This window comes from Osmerus mordax, chromosome 23 (genome assembly GCF_038355195.1).
Source record: "Osmerus mordax isolate fOsmMor3 chromosome 23, fOsmMor3.pri, whole genome shotgun sequence".
NCBI classification, from domain to species: Eukaryota; Metazoa; Chordata; class Actinopteri; order Osmeriformes; family Osmeridae; genus Osmerus; species Osmerus mordax.
In genome coordinates, this window is record NC_090072.1 from 5,793,667 (window position 1) to 5,808,730 (window position 15,064).

A 15,064-nucleotide genomic window follows, 5' to 3' on the forward strand; every position below is an offset into this window, starting at 1 on the left:
TAATGCATGTAAACACACACTGTATAATGCATGTAAATACACACTGTATAATGCATGCACATACAGTACTCTATCAGACCACATGCAGGTTTGAGGGGCCTTGGTTAGGTCAACAGCAGACCTCGATTCAGCTCGTTAATCTGAATCTTCATCAGAGTAAGTCCTGCGAGTAAGTGAGTATCCATAAAACTTGAATACATGAGAATAGAAAAATAAAAAAGCCAGCATGTAATTTGGCAAGTACGCTTGCGGGGAGTGTGGTTCACCCACCCATATCTGCAGTGTCTCCAAACAGCATGACTTCATTCTTAACCAGTATCGCCCACAGCGGGTGTTTGAGGCTTGTCATTAACTGAACACCTCATCATTTTGCACCAAAGTTTCTGTTTTGCAAAGCCAAAACAAGGGGCACAGCTAGGACGCATCTCTGAGTACAGCTAAACACAACCAGCTGTGTGTTTGGTGTATGTTTATGTGTGCGTGTTGGTGGTTGCGTCAGTGTGGAGGGGGATGGAAGGGTGGGACAGATAGATCAACAGGAGAGAGCTCCATTGCTGAATCACCGCTTCCTCCCCCCCTCCCCCAAGGCCCCCCCCCTCCTCCCCCAAAGCCCCCCCCCCTCCTCCATCCGTGCCGTTTACGAGGGTTGAAAACCCTCATTGATCTAACCTTAAAACAATTGGAGTGGTTTCCTCCTCTCTGGAAGCTGTGGGATAGTACAATCATGACGACGACATGGGAAATGCTCTTAGACTTGGGTGGAAGGTTCCGGTGATGAGGACTATCCCAAATGGATGATGAGAGATGAAAGGGAGGAGGGGCATGAAAATAGAGAAATGAAGAAATACAAAAAGCTTATTTTAGTTCAAGTAGCCTTGCTAGATGTTTGAGGCACCAAATCCCATTTTAGGTGCTTAAACATTATGGTTCCACAGGTTCTACTAGCTGTCGCCTCATCTATTCTAGAATCCCTGAGCTTTGCAGACAAAGCCACAGTCCTTGCAACTCAGTGGGAGTCGATTACTCTTACTGACCTACAACCAGCTGCCTGCAGAGTCCCTGGGTCCCAAAGACAGCCACACTCGAGCGGGACAGGAAAGGCAGGGTCGAGACACAACGTGGCCACGGAGGAGTCTGGAACCAAGATGAGAGATCAGGTTTCTGGGGGGAGGGGGGGGGGACACAGTGGGGGACGGACGGTGGACAGGGGAGACGAGATCAGGTTCCCTCTTAAGGAGACAAAGGATTGTGGTTGTGTGTATGTGTGTAGGCATGCATGCGCTTAGACAATGCCGTGTTCATTAAATACGTTTTGGGGCCGATAGACTTTATAGCATACTTTACTTAACAATCTTTTACCAATAAAGGGTTGTTTTTCTACGCTGTAAAGATTATCAGTCTTTACGAGGGAAACGTTGTAAGTTCTTCTCCTTTACGCAAAAAGAAACGATCCAAATCTCGTGCTTGGAGAGCTTCTTTGATGAAAACCAGGATATACTGAGCGTCACGTTGACTTAATGACCCTTGGTCGTGTGCTATTACCATAATAAACCTGACGCACACACTGTGAAACACATGCAGCCACAGGGCGAATATAAACATCCTGTAAAAAGGCTGTGAGTGTGTGTATACATGTGTGCATTTGAGTACGCCATCAGCTATCTGAATGCGTCTGTGTGTATGCGTCTTTACAGTTGTGCGCATGAGAGTGTGTAGGTGTGTGTGTGTGGGCCATGCATCATTTCATGTCCATGCACTGACCCTCCAGCTGTTGCTTATGAGCCGCCGAAGGAACTCAAGCCAGGGTCCAGCAGATCCAGTACACACGTCTATCACCACGGCTACGACCTCCCCTCCAGGTCTGGCTGCCCAGCCTGACTTCCCCAGCCTGATGGGAATGTGCTAGAAACACTTCATCACAGAGCACGCCGACGGAACACGGTCGGCTTGCTAGTCTCTCGCTTTCCCTGGCAGGTAACAGTTGTTAGTGTTGTTTCACACATTTTGGTGCGAGCACACAGTCAATGTTTTAACAAGTTGGTCTTCCTTACTCAGACGGAGTAGCGTAGTGTAAATGTACGTGCGATGGTGTGAGAATGTGTCGTGTGGAACGTTTCGGGTCTTCGAAATGTACGTTTTTTGAAAGAAGTGTGGGGTCTGTACGTTACCAAATGAGAACAATCTAAAAAGAGTTCCTGAATGTTTCTGTTGAAAGGATGTCTTAATGCTCTCTTTCTCTCTATCTTCCAGGCTTCCCGCCAGGATTTTTGGTCCAGCAACCACAGTCTCCCTCGTGAAATGTAATACTGTCATCCTCACATGAAAACTGTGGAGCCACTAGATTTCAATCTGACACCGGTTGGTTCCTCACGGGATTTGGACTTGTCTCAAACACAGTATTGTGTAAATAGCTGGTGGGACACCATCCATTTATTTTATATCCTTGACATTTGTGGAGTATCACAATCCAAACTTTACAAATCTGAAACAACAAATATCTAAAGTGCCATAATGTTAAACATCACTATTGCCAATGCATGATACAACACCACTAGTCCATCATATATTCATGGTTATAGTTATTGGGAATAGTGAAATCGGTTACGACGTCAGTTTCTTTTTACCGTTCACAGTCTTTAGAAGAATTTAAGCACATGGGAAGTCCAAGAACAAGATTATACTTAAGCATTCCATTCATGAGCTAACTGGTGGGAAAGTGTTGATGAATTACAAGAGGTCCTGTCATACCAAACACGTGTTCTAACGTTCATCTTGACCTTGAAATTCTTCACAGCGTTCCTTGGCACTCTGGTTGCTTGGCAGTACTTGTCCAGACAATTATTAGTACCAAAGAGTATCGAAGAACTTTCACTTCTTGTCAAGTTCTATGTTAGTACTCCCCCTAGTGTCGAATATCTATCACTTTTGAATATGACGTAATCAAAAAGCGCCACACGACGTCACAGGAAGTTGATCTAAAAGCTCGCAGATTTCAAACTGAGCGGCGGGTAGAAAAGACGACGCTTAAAAACAACCAAGACCCACATTAAAGACTAAACAAACAAAAAAACTAGAAAAATGACGAGTACACTAAAGGGAATTACACTAAAGGGGAGCGCTGAGCTTGTGGCCGAATTTTTTTGTAAGCATTTGACCTTAATTTGTATCTTTTAGAGGTTACTTTAGATTAATCTTACTCCGGAGTGAAAATGTGTTGAGCGACTAGCCAGCGGAGCTAGCTAGGCTAACTTAGCGAAAACTGGTGGCAACATTATAATCGTGGGCCTGGTATGGCTATCTTGCTAACTTCTAACTATTTTACAGGCCACGTCGCTGCCTTTACAAAGTTGTGTTCGTATAACGTGCACGATTCGATTGCGAACACCATACGACTCCATCACCTTGCATTGTGTTTTAACGATCTGGTTTGTTTCTGACAGCATTCGGAATCAACAGTATTTTGTACCAGCGTGGCATCTATCCCCCGGAGACGTTCAGTCGAGTCACCCAGTATGACATGAGCCTGCAACTCACCACGGACACCAACCTGAATAACTACCTGACTAAAGTAGTAGCTCAGCTCAAAGGTATTAACACATGCAAGCAGGAAATTATCGTGTAAATAAAGCCATTGTCTAGAGTTTGCATGTGTGAAAACAGACATGGATATTATTTACACGTAATGTGTGAGATTTCACACCGAAGACGTGACTTTTCACTAGCTAGTAAAATGAGGTGTCGCTTTTTACTGTTCACGATGGTACATTTCACAACTCAGGTCAATGGCGACAGTATATTTTTTGTGCATTTCAGAGTGGCTCTTTGACTGCACCGTACAGAAGCTGGTGTTGGTGATCACCTGTCTGGAGACCAACGAAGTGTTGGAGAGATGGCAGTTTGACATTGAGTGTGACAAGACGGTCAAACAAAGCAGGTAGGACACTGTTCCCTAGTGGTAGGGTAGACGCCTACGGAACACACGCACCAATACCACAGAGATAGCCTTCATTTTTTGTTCCTGCACATTCCTGGAGACCTTGGGGGGGGTGACAGTGGGAGTCAGGTGGCTGAGCGGTTAGGGAATCGGGCTTGTAATCTGAAGGTTGCCAGTTTGATTCCCGGACGTGCCAATTGACGATGTGTCCTTGGGCAAGGCACTTCACCCTACTTGCCTCGGGGGAATGTCCCTGTACTTACTGTAAGTCGCTCTGGATAAGAGCGTCTGCTAAATGACTAAATGTAAATGGATGACAACAATGATATGATTATTTACAAAAAGTGAACCAAATGTCCTCTTAGCGCCCCCAGGGAGAAGTCTATTAAGGTGATCCAGGATGAGATCCGCTCGGTCATCCGACAGGTCACCGCCACGGTCACCTTCCTGCCTCTGCTGGAGACGGCATGTAAGTCTGTCACACACACATCCCCTTCTCAGACTTTTAACCCAAAGCATTGAAACAGTATGTTTCCAGGAGCTGCATGGTTTCATCAGTATATATCATGTAGTTTCTATTGTAGTTTGACCACGTACCCCTCCACGTGACCCCTTATGCCTGGCAAACTAACCCCTGGCGAACCTTCGCCCACGTCCAGGTGCTTTCGACCTGCTGGTGTACACCGACAAGGACCTGGAGGTGCCCGAGAAGTGGGAGGAGTCGGGTCCGCAGATCATCGACCAATCGGAGGAGGTGCGCTTGCGCTCCTTCACCACCTCCATCCACAAAGTCAGCAGCATGGTGGCCTACAAGAGGACCGACTCAGCCTAGCCCACACCCACAAGACCTCTGGAGATCCAACCCACACCCATAGGACTTCTGGATATAGTTCCTCGTCTGTCACCGTTGCATGCTGTGGGTAGAGAAACGATGGTAGCTTTTACCCTTCAGTCTGGCCTGTTTCCTGAAGTCACATGGTACAATGGTGGATATATATATGCAACAACGCCCTTCTTGGGGGTCTGTTGTATTCAGTATGCAGCCCCTGGTATTAGGATGCTAGCAGTTTGTGGAGCAAAAGCTATAGTGCAGCACTGCTAAATCAAATGCAACCTGAATGATTTTTTACACTGTCCTGTTTTTCTACCTGTGCAGTTTCATGTGTGTCTGCTGTTGTTTTTACTGATGGTCCTGATGCTACTGGGGCTGTTTAGGCACCCCGGTTCTCTGCATTGATGTAAATGTCGCCTGTTAAAATGGGGACTGATCCATTTGAAATTATTTTCTTTTTCTCTTCCAATGTGTTTTCTTTTTGTCTGTCTTGCGTCATGTGAGTTGACAAGTATGTGTTGTTTTAGATTCCTGCTAAAACGACAAATAAATGGCTCTTTTGATCACAATTTCAGATGTTGGTTCTTTTGACCACAGGTTAAAAAAAGACATTTTTCCATGTAAAATTAAGTGGTATTTGACCCACTTTTACGTGCAGTGAGTTTGCACCACAATGTGACATGTTTATAGAACACAAATGAAAAAGGGCTAAAGTTGGCACAGGAAACAGCACATAGAAAAGAAGCAGCCTTTAATGGGAGATACCATTCACTTGTCTCACAGTGTTCTCAGAGTCCACAGAACCACTCTGTTTCCTCACACTCAAACCTTTACCATATCACATGACCCCAGCGTCCAATACTAACCAAGGCTGCTACCCCTTGCTGTTACACAACTAGCACACGGGTGAGCTCCCGGTGGAAGCCCTACACCCTACACCCTAAGCACATGCGGACAAGCCACTCCAATCAGAGGGCGTCACAAGGACTAATACCAATTTGCGGAAACCAATCCAATCTTTTAGGTTCTCCACATATGTGTAGGGTATTGTTCAGGATCTAAGGCTTGATTTGGGATTGGTTGGTGCAATGCCCTCTTTCTACACATGCAACACACAATGTCTGCCATTGGTGGGGGGGGAAAACAACACGTTCCCTGTTCTACCCAATCAGAGACCAAAGAGGTTAAGAGGTTTAAGCGCAAATTCAGACACAGGAACACGTATACAGTTTAGGAGACTGTTAAGAGTACAACATTTCAACCACAGTATCAATTGGGGCAACTGAAAACGTACCTCTACAAATAAAAAAGTGCTGAAGTTAGGATGAGTCTAAACAAGCCTGTATGTATTGTGAATAGTGGTCTATGCACGCAGAGACACTTGATAGATGTTGAAATAATGTTGGCTAATTGATTAAGACGGTTTTGGTTTGTCAACTGGAATTCCGAGAGGGTTGTGTAAATTCCATTGTCAAATCATGTTCTCATTTTCCAGTGTTTTATATTATGTGTGTATATTTAGGTCAGAGCTAATTGAATTTGGGTTTTTGTTGCGAGGGCACTTCGCCTAATTCTATTTCAAGACATCAAACAGCCAGTTCCTCACACATTCAGCATGCTTGTAGAAAAAAAGGGGAGTTTGGAAATATGGCCATCTGTTGGACTAGTCCATTATCAGAAGGGGGGGGGGGGTTACTGTACCAACTGGTTGTTTCTGGTCTGGGTTAGTTGGTCCTATTGTGATATTGCAGGAAGGCAGTGGAATCTTCTAGACCCTATCTGTTTTTTAAAAACACAGGCCTAGTCTTTGGCTCCTTTACATTTTGCAAAAATTATATATAAGTCGACACAGTACATTTATGAACGTCTAAAAGGGTGATATCTAGTAAAGATGTTTAAAAGCTTAGATATGATCATTTGGTAATAAAACTACTTTCCCCATAAAGACTTGTGTGCTCTTGACACGAAACTGACCTTACAGTATAGAAATTCTAATAAATATATAAAACACAAATAAATATGCAATAGTTAAGACAACAAGTGAAAAATGTTACAAAAGATTAATGTTCTTTCTCAAAACCTGTGTATAATGAGCATGTACTGTGAGCAATTCTTTCAAAGTTTTTTTTTTTTTTTTTTTTACCCAATTTACAACTAAGCTTCCTGTTATGCTAAGTGGAGTGTGGTTAATATGTTAGAATCCATATTGTTGGATGTAAAGTTATTCCCTAGGGCGCTATCTCACTCCAGAGGGCGCCACACACACTCTAACATCCACACCATTCAGTGTGCTTCCCTTCCCCAGAGTCGGCTGCGAGGGCCTACCTAGTGGGAAGTCAACTTTGTGCAAGAAAAAAACAATGTACGTTTGATAAAGGAAACAAAAGGCTATGGTCATAAATATAGCTGAGTGTTTCTGTTTATATTGTCTCTGGGGGGGGGGGGGGGGGGGTTGTGGTGGGTGGGGGGTATGGAGGGGCGTGTAGAGGGGGCCGTGTAGAGGGGGACTGTGTACAGGGGGCTGTGTAGAGGGGGCCGTGTAGGGGGGGCTGTGTAAAGGGGGCCGTGTAGAGGGGGCCGTGTAGAGGGACCCGTGTAGGAGGGGCCGTGTAGGGGAAACCGTGTAGAGGGGGCCGTGTAGAGGGAACCATGTAGAGGGGGCCGTGTAAAGGGGGCCGTGTAAAGGGAACCGTGTAGAGGGGGCCGTGTAGAGGGAACCGTGTAGGAGGGGCCGTGTAGGGGGGGCCGTGTAGGGGGGGCTGTGTAGGGGGGGCCGTGTAGAGGGAACCGTGTAGAGGGGGGCCGTGTAGAGGGGGGCCGTGTAGAGGGGGGCGCCAGGTTCACTCTCCTCCGTTGTCTTTCTCCCCCTGTTCAGCCAAACACTTCCAATGCTGCCTGTTTTTCTGACAGCCCTCAAGCAGTGGAGAACATGGCTCTGACATACCTGCCAGGGTCTGAGAGAGAGAGAGATACAGACAGAGAGAGGATGGATGGATGGAAAGCAGAGAGAAAAGCGGATGAGTCAAACCTCACGTTAATGACAGAGCTACTACCCAGGATGTCAGGATGGGGAACATGGAGAAAGAGGAGGCCGTCGTGCGGGTCTCTTCAGCCGCGGCCCGCGTGCCTCCTCACCTCATACAGCTGAGTGCAGATGGCGTCGATGAACGACACCTGCATGCTGGGAATCTTGTCTCTCTTCTCTCTGTTCATCAGATCCTGAGAGCAGAAGCCAAGAGAAGTTAGGGAACCGCTGACTTCACACAAAGAAATACATCGAGTTCAATCCACCGCTTCCTCTCGTTTATGTCAGCACACAGTCTGAGAAACATCTCTGTCTGCCAAGCAGAGGGGAAGTGGGGACGGGATCTGACAATCAACATCTTGAAGCCCCAGGGGCAGAATAACCCGCAGCCTGATTGGACGTGTGGCTGAATAACCCCTATCCTCATTGGGCGTGTGTGTGTGTGGAGCCTATGTGTGAAGAGAAGGGGTTTGGAAACAGCAAATGACTCACTATGGGCTCAATGTTGAGCTCCTGTCTCTCCTTGTCCCCCTGCTCAAAGAACTCTGTAGCCACCAGCTCTGCGATCTGGAGGGGGATGAGAGAGAACAAGATCGATGCTGTAAACAAGCCAATTCAAATCCTTTAAAAACTGCTTTGTCATATTCAAAGGAATACCAGTAGTACTCTTGATAGCCAATCATAGATCCATGTATGAAAGAATGAATTCAATTAGAAGAACTCAAATGAAAAGTGACATTCACACTGAGAATGTGTATGTAGAAATATTTTTGTTGTTGTTAGGAATAATTGGCTGGACATGATGTTTGTTTCCTCCAGGATCACAATGTCTCTTATTGAGAGACTTGTTTCTTTTGTTGGTTTGTTGTTACTGTCTTAAAATGATTGTACTCGCTGTGAAATATATTATTGTTGCTTACTTTTTTCCACAGGTACACTCTTGCACTTTTGAGGTTCTTGCTGTTTAATTGTAACTTGTCTAACTACATGCTCTTATTGTTCTTCCCTTTGGGACTTATTTGGTTTTCACAATGTATGCTTCATGTTTTGGCTACCCGCAATGTTTGGGGCTATCTCGTTGTTATGATCAGTGACCTATGCACTTTTGTAAAACTCTCTCTTGGAAGTCGCTTTGGATAAAAGCGTCTGCTAAATGCATAAATGTAAATGTAATGTTGTTGTGTGTATTACATTTCTAGTATGTGATTGCAGCTCTGAATATTTCAAATGATCTCCAACTCCTCGTGCAAGATTCTTGAATTATTGATGGATTTTTAGGTCATGTGAATGTTCTACGAATGTGATATGAGCAGGGAGAGATAGAGAGAGAGAAAGAAAGAGAGATGCTAAATAAAAGACGAATAGAAGACTTCGACTCCACTCAACCTGTGGACTGAAATTCTCACTCCTCTACTAATATCATGTGATACCCTGCAAACCCACTCAGCTTGCCATTGTGAGAGAGAAAGAGAGAGAGAGAGATGGAGAGAAAGAAAAGGAAAGCATAGGCCAAAACGAACATCAACCAACCGAGTTGATGGACCCAGTCTGTTTACAGAGAGTAAAACGAGATCTGACTAGACCTGGGGCGCCCAATCAGTGTGCGTGTCTGTGTGTGTGGATGTGTGTCTGTCTGTGACTGAGTGAGTGTGTTTGGGTAAGGCAGCCATCTGCAGACTGATTGGAGCTGTGTAATCAAGACCACAGCACTGCGGGGGGGGGGGGGGGGGGGGGGGCGGGGGGTCGTCTGAGGATGGAGGGAAGGAGGGATGCAGAGATGGAGGAGCAGAAGCAGGCAGGTTTCCGTACACAGCTTGACTCAGGCACCATCCTCTCCCATAAGGAAATGTCAGGACTGCAATGCTGCAGCCTGACTGTGTGTTTTGGAGAGGAGATGTGTGTAGTCAGGGAACTTGAGACACAGAGACAATACAATACACGGTGATGGAGGGGCTTGTGTGCGTGTGTGCGTGTTCCTCCTTGGTCGTTTCAAGACAGGGAACTTGAGATCACCTAGACAGGGCCACAGCTGTGTATATCGAGTCTCTCCTTAATGAGCGCCTCTCCGACACACACACACACACACAAACCTCCGTTGCGTCCCCAATGAGGTTCAGGCTAAGAAAGGAGGCCTTCAGAGATGGTGGGAGGTGCTGGAGGTAAGGCCCGGAAGAAAGAGACATTAGAGAAGAAGAGTACATTAAAGGGCCGGGAGCGAGGGAGGGGGAAAAGACACTTCAAAGTGGATGAACTGAGAGAGAATGGAAGAAGACGGAGAGAGCGACAGGTCGAGAAAGAAAGAAAGAAAGCGAGAAGGACGGGGATCGTACCCTCTTCTGTACCGGCCACGGCTTGGTGATGGCCGAGATGTCACACGCAGTCATCAGCATCGACCTGCAGGGGGCGGTAGGTCAACACGAGCTGTGACCACGCATGACTAAACACCTGGCTCGGTTCCTGTCCAATGCAGCAGGACCACTGATGGTGAATTTGTGATCGTTTTCCATATCGACATCTATTTCTGAGTCTACTTTTCGAAACGAATTACAACCTCGTGGACTGATATTCAAGTTCTGTACAGGTATTAAAGTGCAGTGAGTACAGCGACTGGTACAGAGATGAAGTTGCCGCTCTGGAGTCTCAAGTGGTCACCTCAGGAGGTCTCTGTGGTAGTCGTCCTCCCACACAAACTGGCTGTTCTTGGTCAAGTCAAAGAACTCTCCTCTCCTCCTGAAACGAGAGAGACAGACAAGCAGTTAACCTCCTGCATGTCACCCTCTCCCCCCCCCCCATCTCCCTCTCTCCCTTGTCCCCTCTCACTGTCTTCCTCTCTCACCCCACCTACAGTCTAGACAAACACCTACTACCCAGATAGAGTGGCCGGGGGTGAGATGAGTGAAGGTGTGAGATGGAGAGAGATCAATCCAAAGGGAAAACTACAATTATGTTATAGAAATACATCTAATTGGCATTTGAGGCACTTTGTCAATCAAACAATATCATCACTGAGTTGAGTTGAATAACATGACATCTACTCAATTTCAGAGTGTTATTAATCTAGACTTTGGGTTTTCAGAGCAAAGGGCTCTCTCTCTCTCTCTGTCACTCTCTCTCGCTCTCTCTCGCTCTCTCTCTTCCACACACACACACACACACACACACACACACACACACACACACACACACACACACACACACACACACACACACACACACACACACACACACACACACACACACACACACACACACACACACACACACACACACACACCTCTCCCCCCCAGGCCCAGCTGGAGGTGACAGGGGCCACCTACTTCATGTAGAGCGCCAGGTCGGTGGCCAGAATAGCCCTCTCGATCATCTTCAGAGTGGTCCTGTACTCCTCCAGAGACAGACTGCTCAGGATCTGGTTCCCCTGGTGGACAGAGAGAGAGAGAGATCCAGAGAGGGAAGGAGAGAGAGAGAGACGGTGAGAAGGTTGAAAAAGGAGGGAAAGAAGGAGACAGAGATGGTGGGGAGAAAGAGGGGCAGAGAGAGAGAGAGAAAGAGAGAGAGAGAGAGAGAGAGAGAAAGAGAGAGAGAGGTGAAGGTAGATGGAAGAGCCTACGGGAGAGAGCTCGAGCCAACAGACTGACACCCCGACGATGACGACCAGACGGGAAGACCACCGTGAGGTTACCATGACAACACGAGCTCCGTAAACACTTAGAGTACCAGGAAGAGATCTGCGACTTAGGGAGATGTGCTGAAGTGCTGGAGTGCGTGGGCGCTTGCATGAATGTGTGCAAATGCACATAAATCCTGTGTTAGTGTGTGGGTATACCTACACGTGTGTGTCCATGTGTGTATGTTTGTGTATATGTGTGTGTGTGTGTGTGCATGCGTGTGGAATAAATGACACAGACGACCTAGGCCTAAGTAATGCTTCTGAGTGGATGTGAGCTAGTGAGAGATGGAGTGGAGTCTGTTATAGAGTAGGTTTCATGGCACCAGAACATTCTGGAAGATTACTGGAAACAAGCGATATGTAGTGGGTTTGTGTCTGTGATATGTCTTTCTAGCCTGCAGTTATATATGTGTGTGTGTTCTTTCTATGGTTTCATGAATCTTATTTGTTTCAAAAGGTCAACATTGGTTTCACAGGACAGGTGTCGTGTGTGTGCGTGTGTGTTTTCTTACGGGGCTGTTGAGGATCATGAGGCACTGGTCAAAGTGGTGGTGCTCCATGGTGGAGTGACAGTAGAGCTGGGCCAAGGGGTGGTCACTCCTGTTGCAGACACAGACACACACCCAACACACACACACACATGCACATGCACAAGACACACACACACACCCAACACACATTTGTTTGACCCGTGAAAAATGTTTTTGGCACGCAATATAATTGTATTAAATGTATATATACACACACACACACACACCTCTGGATGTAGGAGTTGTTGACTCCTCTGTGATCCAGGTCGTGACTCAGGGTGGCGATCATCAGGGCAAGGATCTCCAGCTCATTCAGATTACTCTGACAGGCGGACGGAGGGATGGAGGGATGGAGGGATGGAGACAGAGAGAAGAGAGAACATGAGTCATCTGTGGTTGTCTATGACAGGGGAATCACAGTAAATATCACCACAACTCTGTTTACCCTCTATTCTTTCTCTCCAGCTCTGTTTCCCTTTCTCTCTTTCTCTCTTTCTCTCACACACACAGGTGTTTATCACCAGCCATAATTACACTGAGCGAGACACAAATACTTGTGCAAACACACTCACATGGCAACCCTCCAAACACACACACACACACACACGCACTCACACACTCACACACACACACACACTCATACCAACAAACACACACACACACACACACACACGCACACGCACACACAGTTATCGACTCATTACACAGAGAGCTGTTGAGCACTTAGCTAGCATTGCCTGAGTGAGCAGTCAGTAAAACGACGAGTCATTTCTTAGCAACACCAGGCGAACATTCGCTCCCCTGACTCAGACATGAGCTGCTTCTCTGAGGGAAGCTTCCAGGAGAGTGGAACTGGGTTTTGTTTAGTTTTAGTCTGGTCACAGGGCCTGCTTGACCCACCGCTGGATGGCTGTTGATTGGCTGCCACTGACCTGTAAGCGTCCAGATTTGAGTACAGCAAACATGCACTGGGAGGTGTTAAAGGCATGTCTCCAGTTGTGATAGGCCACATTCTTCCTGTAGTTCTTCTTGACACTCAGGATCCACTGGCACAAGCTCTGGAGGAGTGGAGGGGAGAGGGAAGGAGGAAGAGAGAGGAGGAGGGAGGATAGAAGGGGGAGTGGAGGAGAGAGGTGGAAGAGAGGGATGGAGAGCAACAAAGGTAGAGAGAGGGAGAAAGGGAAAGAGAGAGGGAGGGAGAAACAAAGGGATTCTTTCAATGTAAATTGTGTCTGTGCATCTTCAAGTGCTAGACTTTAATGAAACCTGTCCTTTTTCCCAATCTAATTAGCAGCATAAGAAACATCATTATGCTACTTTAATCAAATCAACCGCAACTGTTTTATCTAAGCACCCAGTCTACACAGCCATAAACACATCTGCAGATGAAAACATGACGGTTCCTATGCCAAGAAGTAAAAATTGCTGCCATTCTGCATCAACAACAGCATTACTAGCCTATGGTCATGATGAATGTTTGTACCCAATTCAACTTAATAAATATATATCCAGTGTGTATATTCTTGAATGCCAATTCCATATGGTGCAGCTTGACGGTCAATCTACAGTGAACTGAGCAGTATCATCAAGCATGTCAACGATGTCTGTTTGACAGACGGTTGACATGGTTGTTATGAATGTACTGGGGTTGTCCAGCCAATCAGCTGTCACTCTCTCAGGAGATAAAATAAGCAGCGACAGCATTGGGCCCTGTCTACCAATCAAAGGCACATTTTAACGAGGCCTGTACGCGGGCACTGCGGAGGGCAGCCGCACCATAAAAGGACCTCTTCAGAAGGAGACCGGGGTGAGCGACAGAGGTGTTGACGCTGGCGCCAGGGTAGGGGTCGGGGATGGGGGGGGTGACTTGATGTTGTGTGTGTATGTGTGTGTGTGGATCTGACTCGAGGTGGCATGGCCTTCTGATCTGTGTTTGTATGCACCCCCCCCCCCACACACACACACACACACACACATCAATAAAACCCGCACACACACAAACACACCACCTACCTTGTACTTCATCTGGAAGTTCTGGACCAGGTTCAGGTCCCACGAACATGCGGATAGTGGCCCTGGGTGGTCTCCGTGTCGGACAGGTCAAAGTCGCTGAAGCTGAAGTCTGTGAGGTGAAGCGACTGGGCAGACGGAACAGTGGCTGCCTTCACACACACGAGAGAGAGAGAGGAGGGGGGGGGTGAGACGCTGTACACACACACACGCGCACACACTAACACGCATTATGCACACTCGCTCATGCAAGCAAAAACATACAGACACACACACACATACCCGCACACAATTTTTTATAGTATGCATAGGCACACACTCATATGTATGCATATGCAAGCAAACACACACACACACACACACACTAACATAGCACAATATGCACACACACACACACATATACACACACTCCCAGAAGGGCCAGGATCTCTGGCAGGCATAAATAATCAATGAGCTGCGATCAGCAGTCAGGAGCCCATAGGAGGAGCATCTATCTGTGATCCGCTGGCCTCCCCTGAAACTGACAGCACTTCTACTGGGAGCAGACAGGCGACTACTAATGCACACAGGATCTCTGTCTCTCTGTCTCTGTCTCTCACCCCCCCCCCCCTTTCTCTCTCTCTGTCTCTCTCTCTCTCGCTCTCTCCTCTCTCTCTCTCTCTCTCGCTCTTGTCGTCTTCATATGCTGCTGTCTGTATCATTTCATCTCTCCCTCTTTTATGACTTCCTCTTTTGGTTGTGTATCTCTCTCTCTCTTTCCTTCTCCATTTCTGTCCCCCCTGTCATCCTCCATTATCTGACTCTCTCTCTCTCATTTACATTTTACATTTAGTCATTTACATTTAGTCATTTACATTTAGTCATTTACATTTAGTCATTTACATTTAGTCTCTCTCTCTCCTCTCTCTCTCTCTCTCTCTCTCTCTCTCTCTCTCTCTCTCTCTCTCTCTCTCTCTCTCTCTCTCTCTCTCTCTCTCTCTCTCTCTCTCTCTCTCTCTCTCTCTCTCTCTCTCTCTCTCTCTCTCTCCTCTCTCTCTCTCTCTCTCTCTCTCTCTCTCTCTCT

The 15,064-nt window shown here is 46.8% G+C and overlaps 2 protein-coding genes across 2 annotated transcripts in view; one reads left to right on the forward strand and one right to left on the reverse strand.

Moving 5' to 3' along the window:
* The first annotated feature begins 3,008 nt into the window (after positions 1-3,008).
* Positions 3,009-5,329, forward strand: mad2l1 (MAD2 mitotic arrest deficient-like 1 (yeast)). Its single transcript, XM_067261669.1, has 5 exons — positions 3,009-3,142; positions 3,441-3,587; positions 3,814-3,934; positions 4,300-4,403; positions 4,594-5,329. The coding sequence occupies exons 1-5, from the start codon at positions 3,079-3,081 to the stop codon at positions 4,764-4,766; spliced, it is 609 nt and encodes a 202-aa protein (XP_067117770.1). The 5' UTR covers positions 3,009-3,078; the 3' UTR covers positions 4,767-5,329.
* A 2,229-nt stretch (positions 5,330-7,558) lies between these two features.
* Positions 7,559-15,064, reverse strand: part of pde5ab (phosphodiesterase 5A, cGMP-specific, b) — a gene marked incomplete at its 5' end in the record, with an annotated part of 30,224 nt that continues 22,718 nt past the window's right edge. The window contains 12 exon segments of the mRNA XM_067261536.1: positions 7,559-7,720; positions 7,902-7,985; positions 8,284-8,358; positions 10,122-10,185; positions 10,444-10,521; positions 11,109-11,209; positions 11,974-12,061; positions 12,219-12,313; positions 12,924-13,049; positions 14,005-14,043; positions 14,045-14,065; positions 14,067-14,153. Coding sequence (XP_067117637.1) covers positions 7,607-7,720; positions 7,902-7,985; positions 8,284-8,358; positions 10,122-10,185; positions 10,444-10,521; positions 11,109-11,209; positions 11,974-12,061; positions 12,219-12,313; positions 12,924-13,049; positions 14,005-14,043; positions 14,045-14,065; positions 14,067-14,153 — 972 coding nt within the window.

Bases quoted from the DNA above. Each gene is read 5' to 3' on its own strand.
- mad2l1 (XM_067261669.1), top strand. From the start codon at position 3,079: ATGACGAGTACACTAAAGGGAATTACACTAAAGGGGAGCGCTGAGCTT. The intron at 3,935-4,299 runs GTAGGACACTGT...ATGTCCTCTTAG, and splicing joins AAGACGGTCAAACAAAGCAG to CGCCCCCAGGGAGAAGTCTA. The intron at 4,404-4,593 runs GTAAGTCTGTCA...GCCCACGTCCAG, and splicing joins GCCTCTGCTGGAGACGGCAT to GTGCTTTCGACCTGCTGGTG.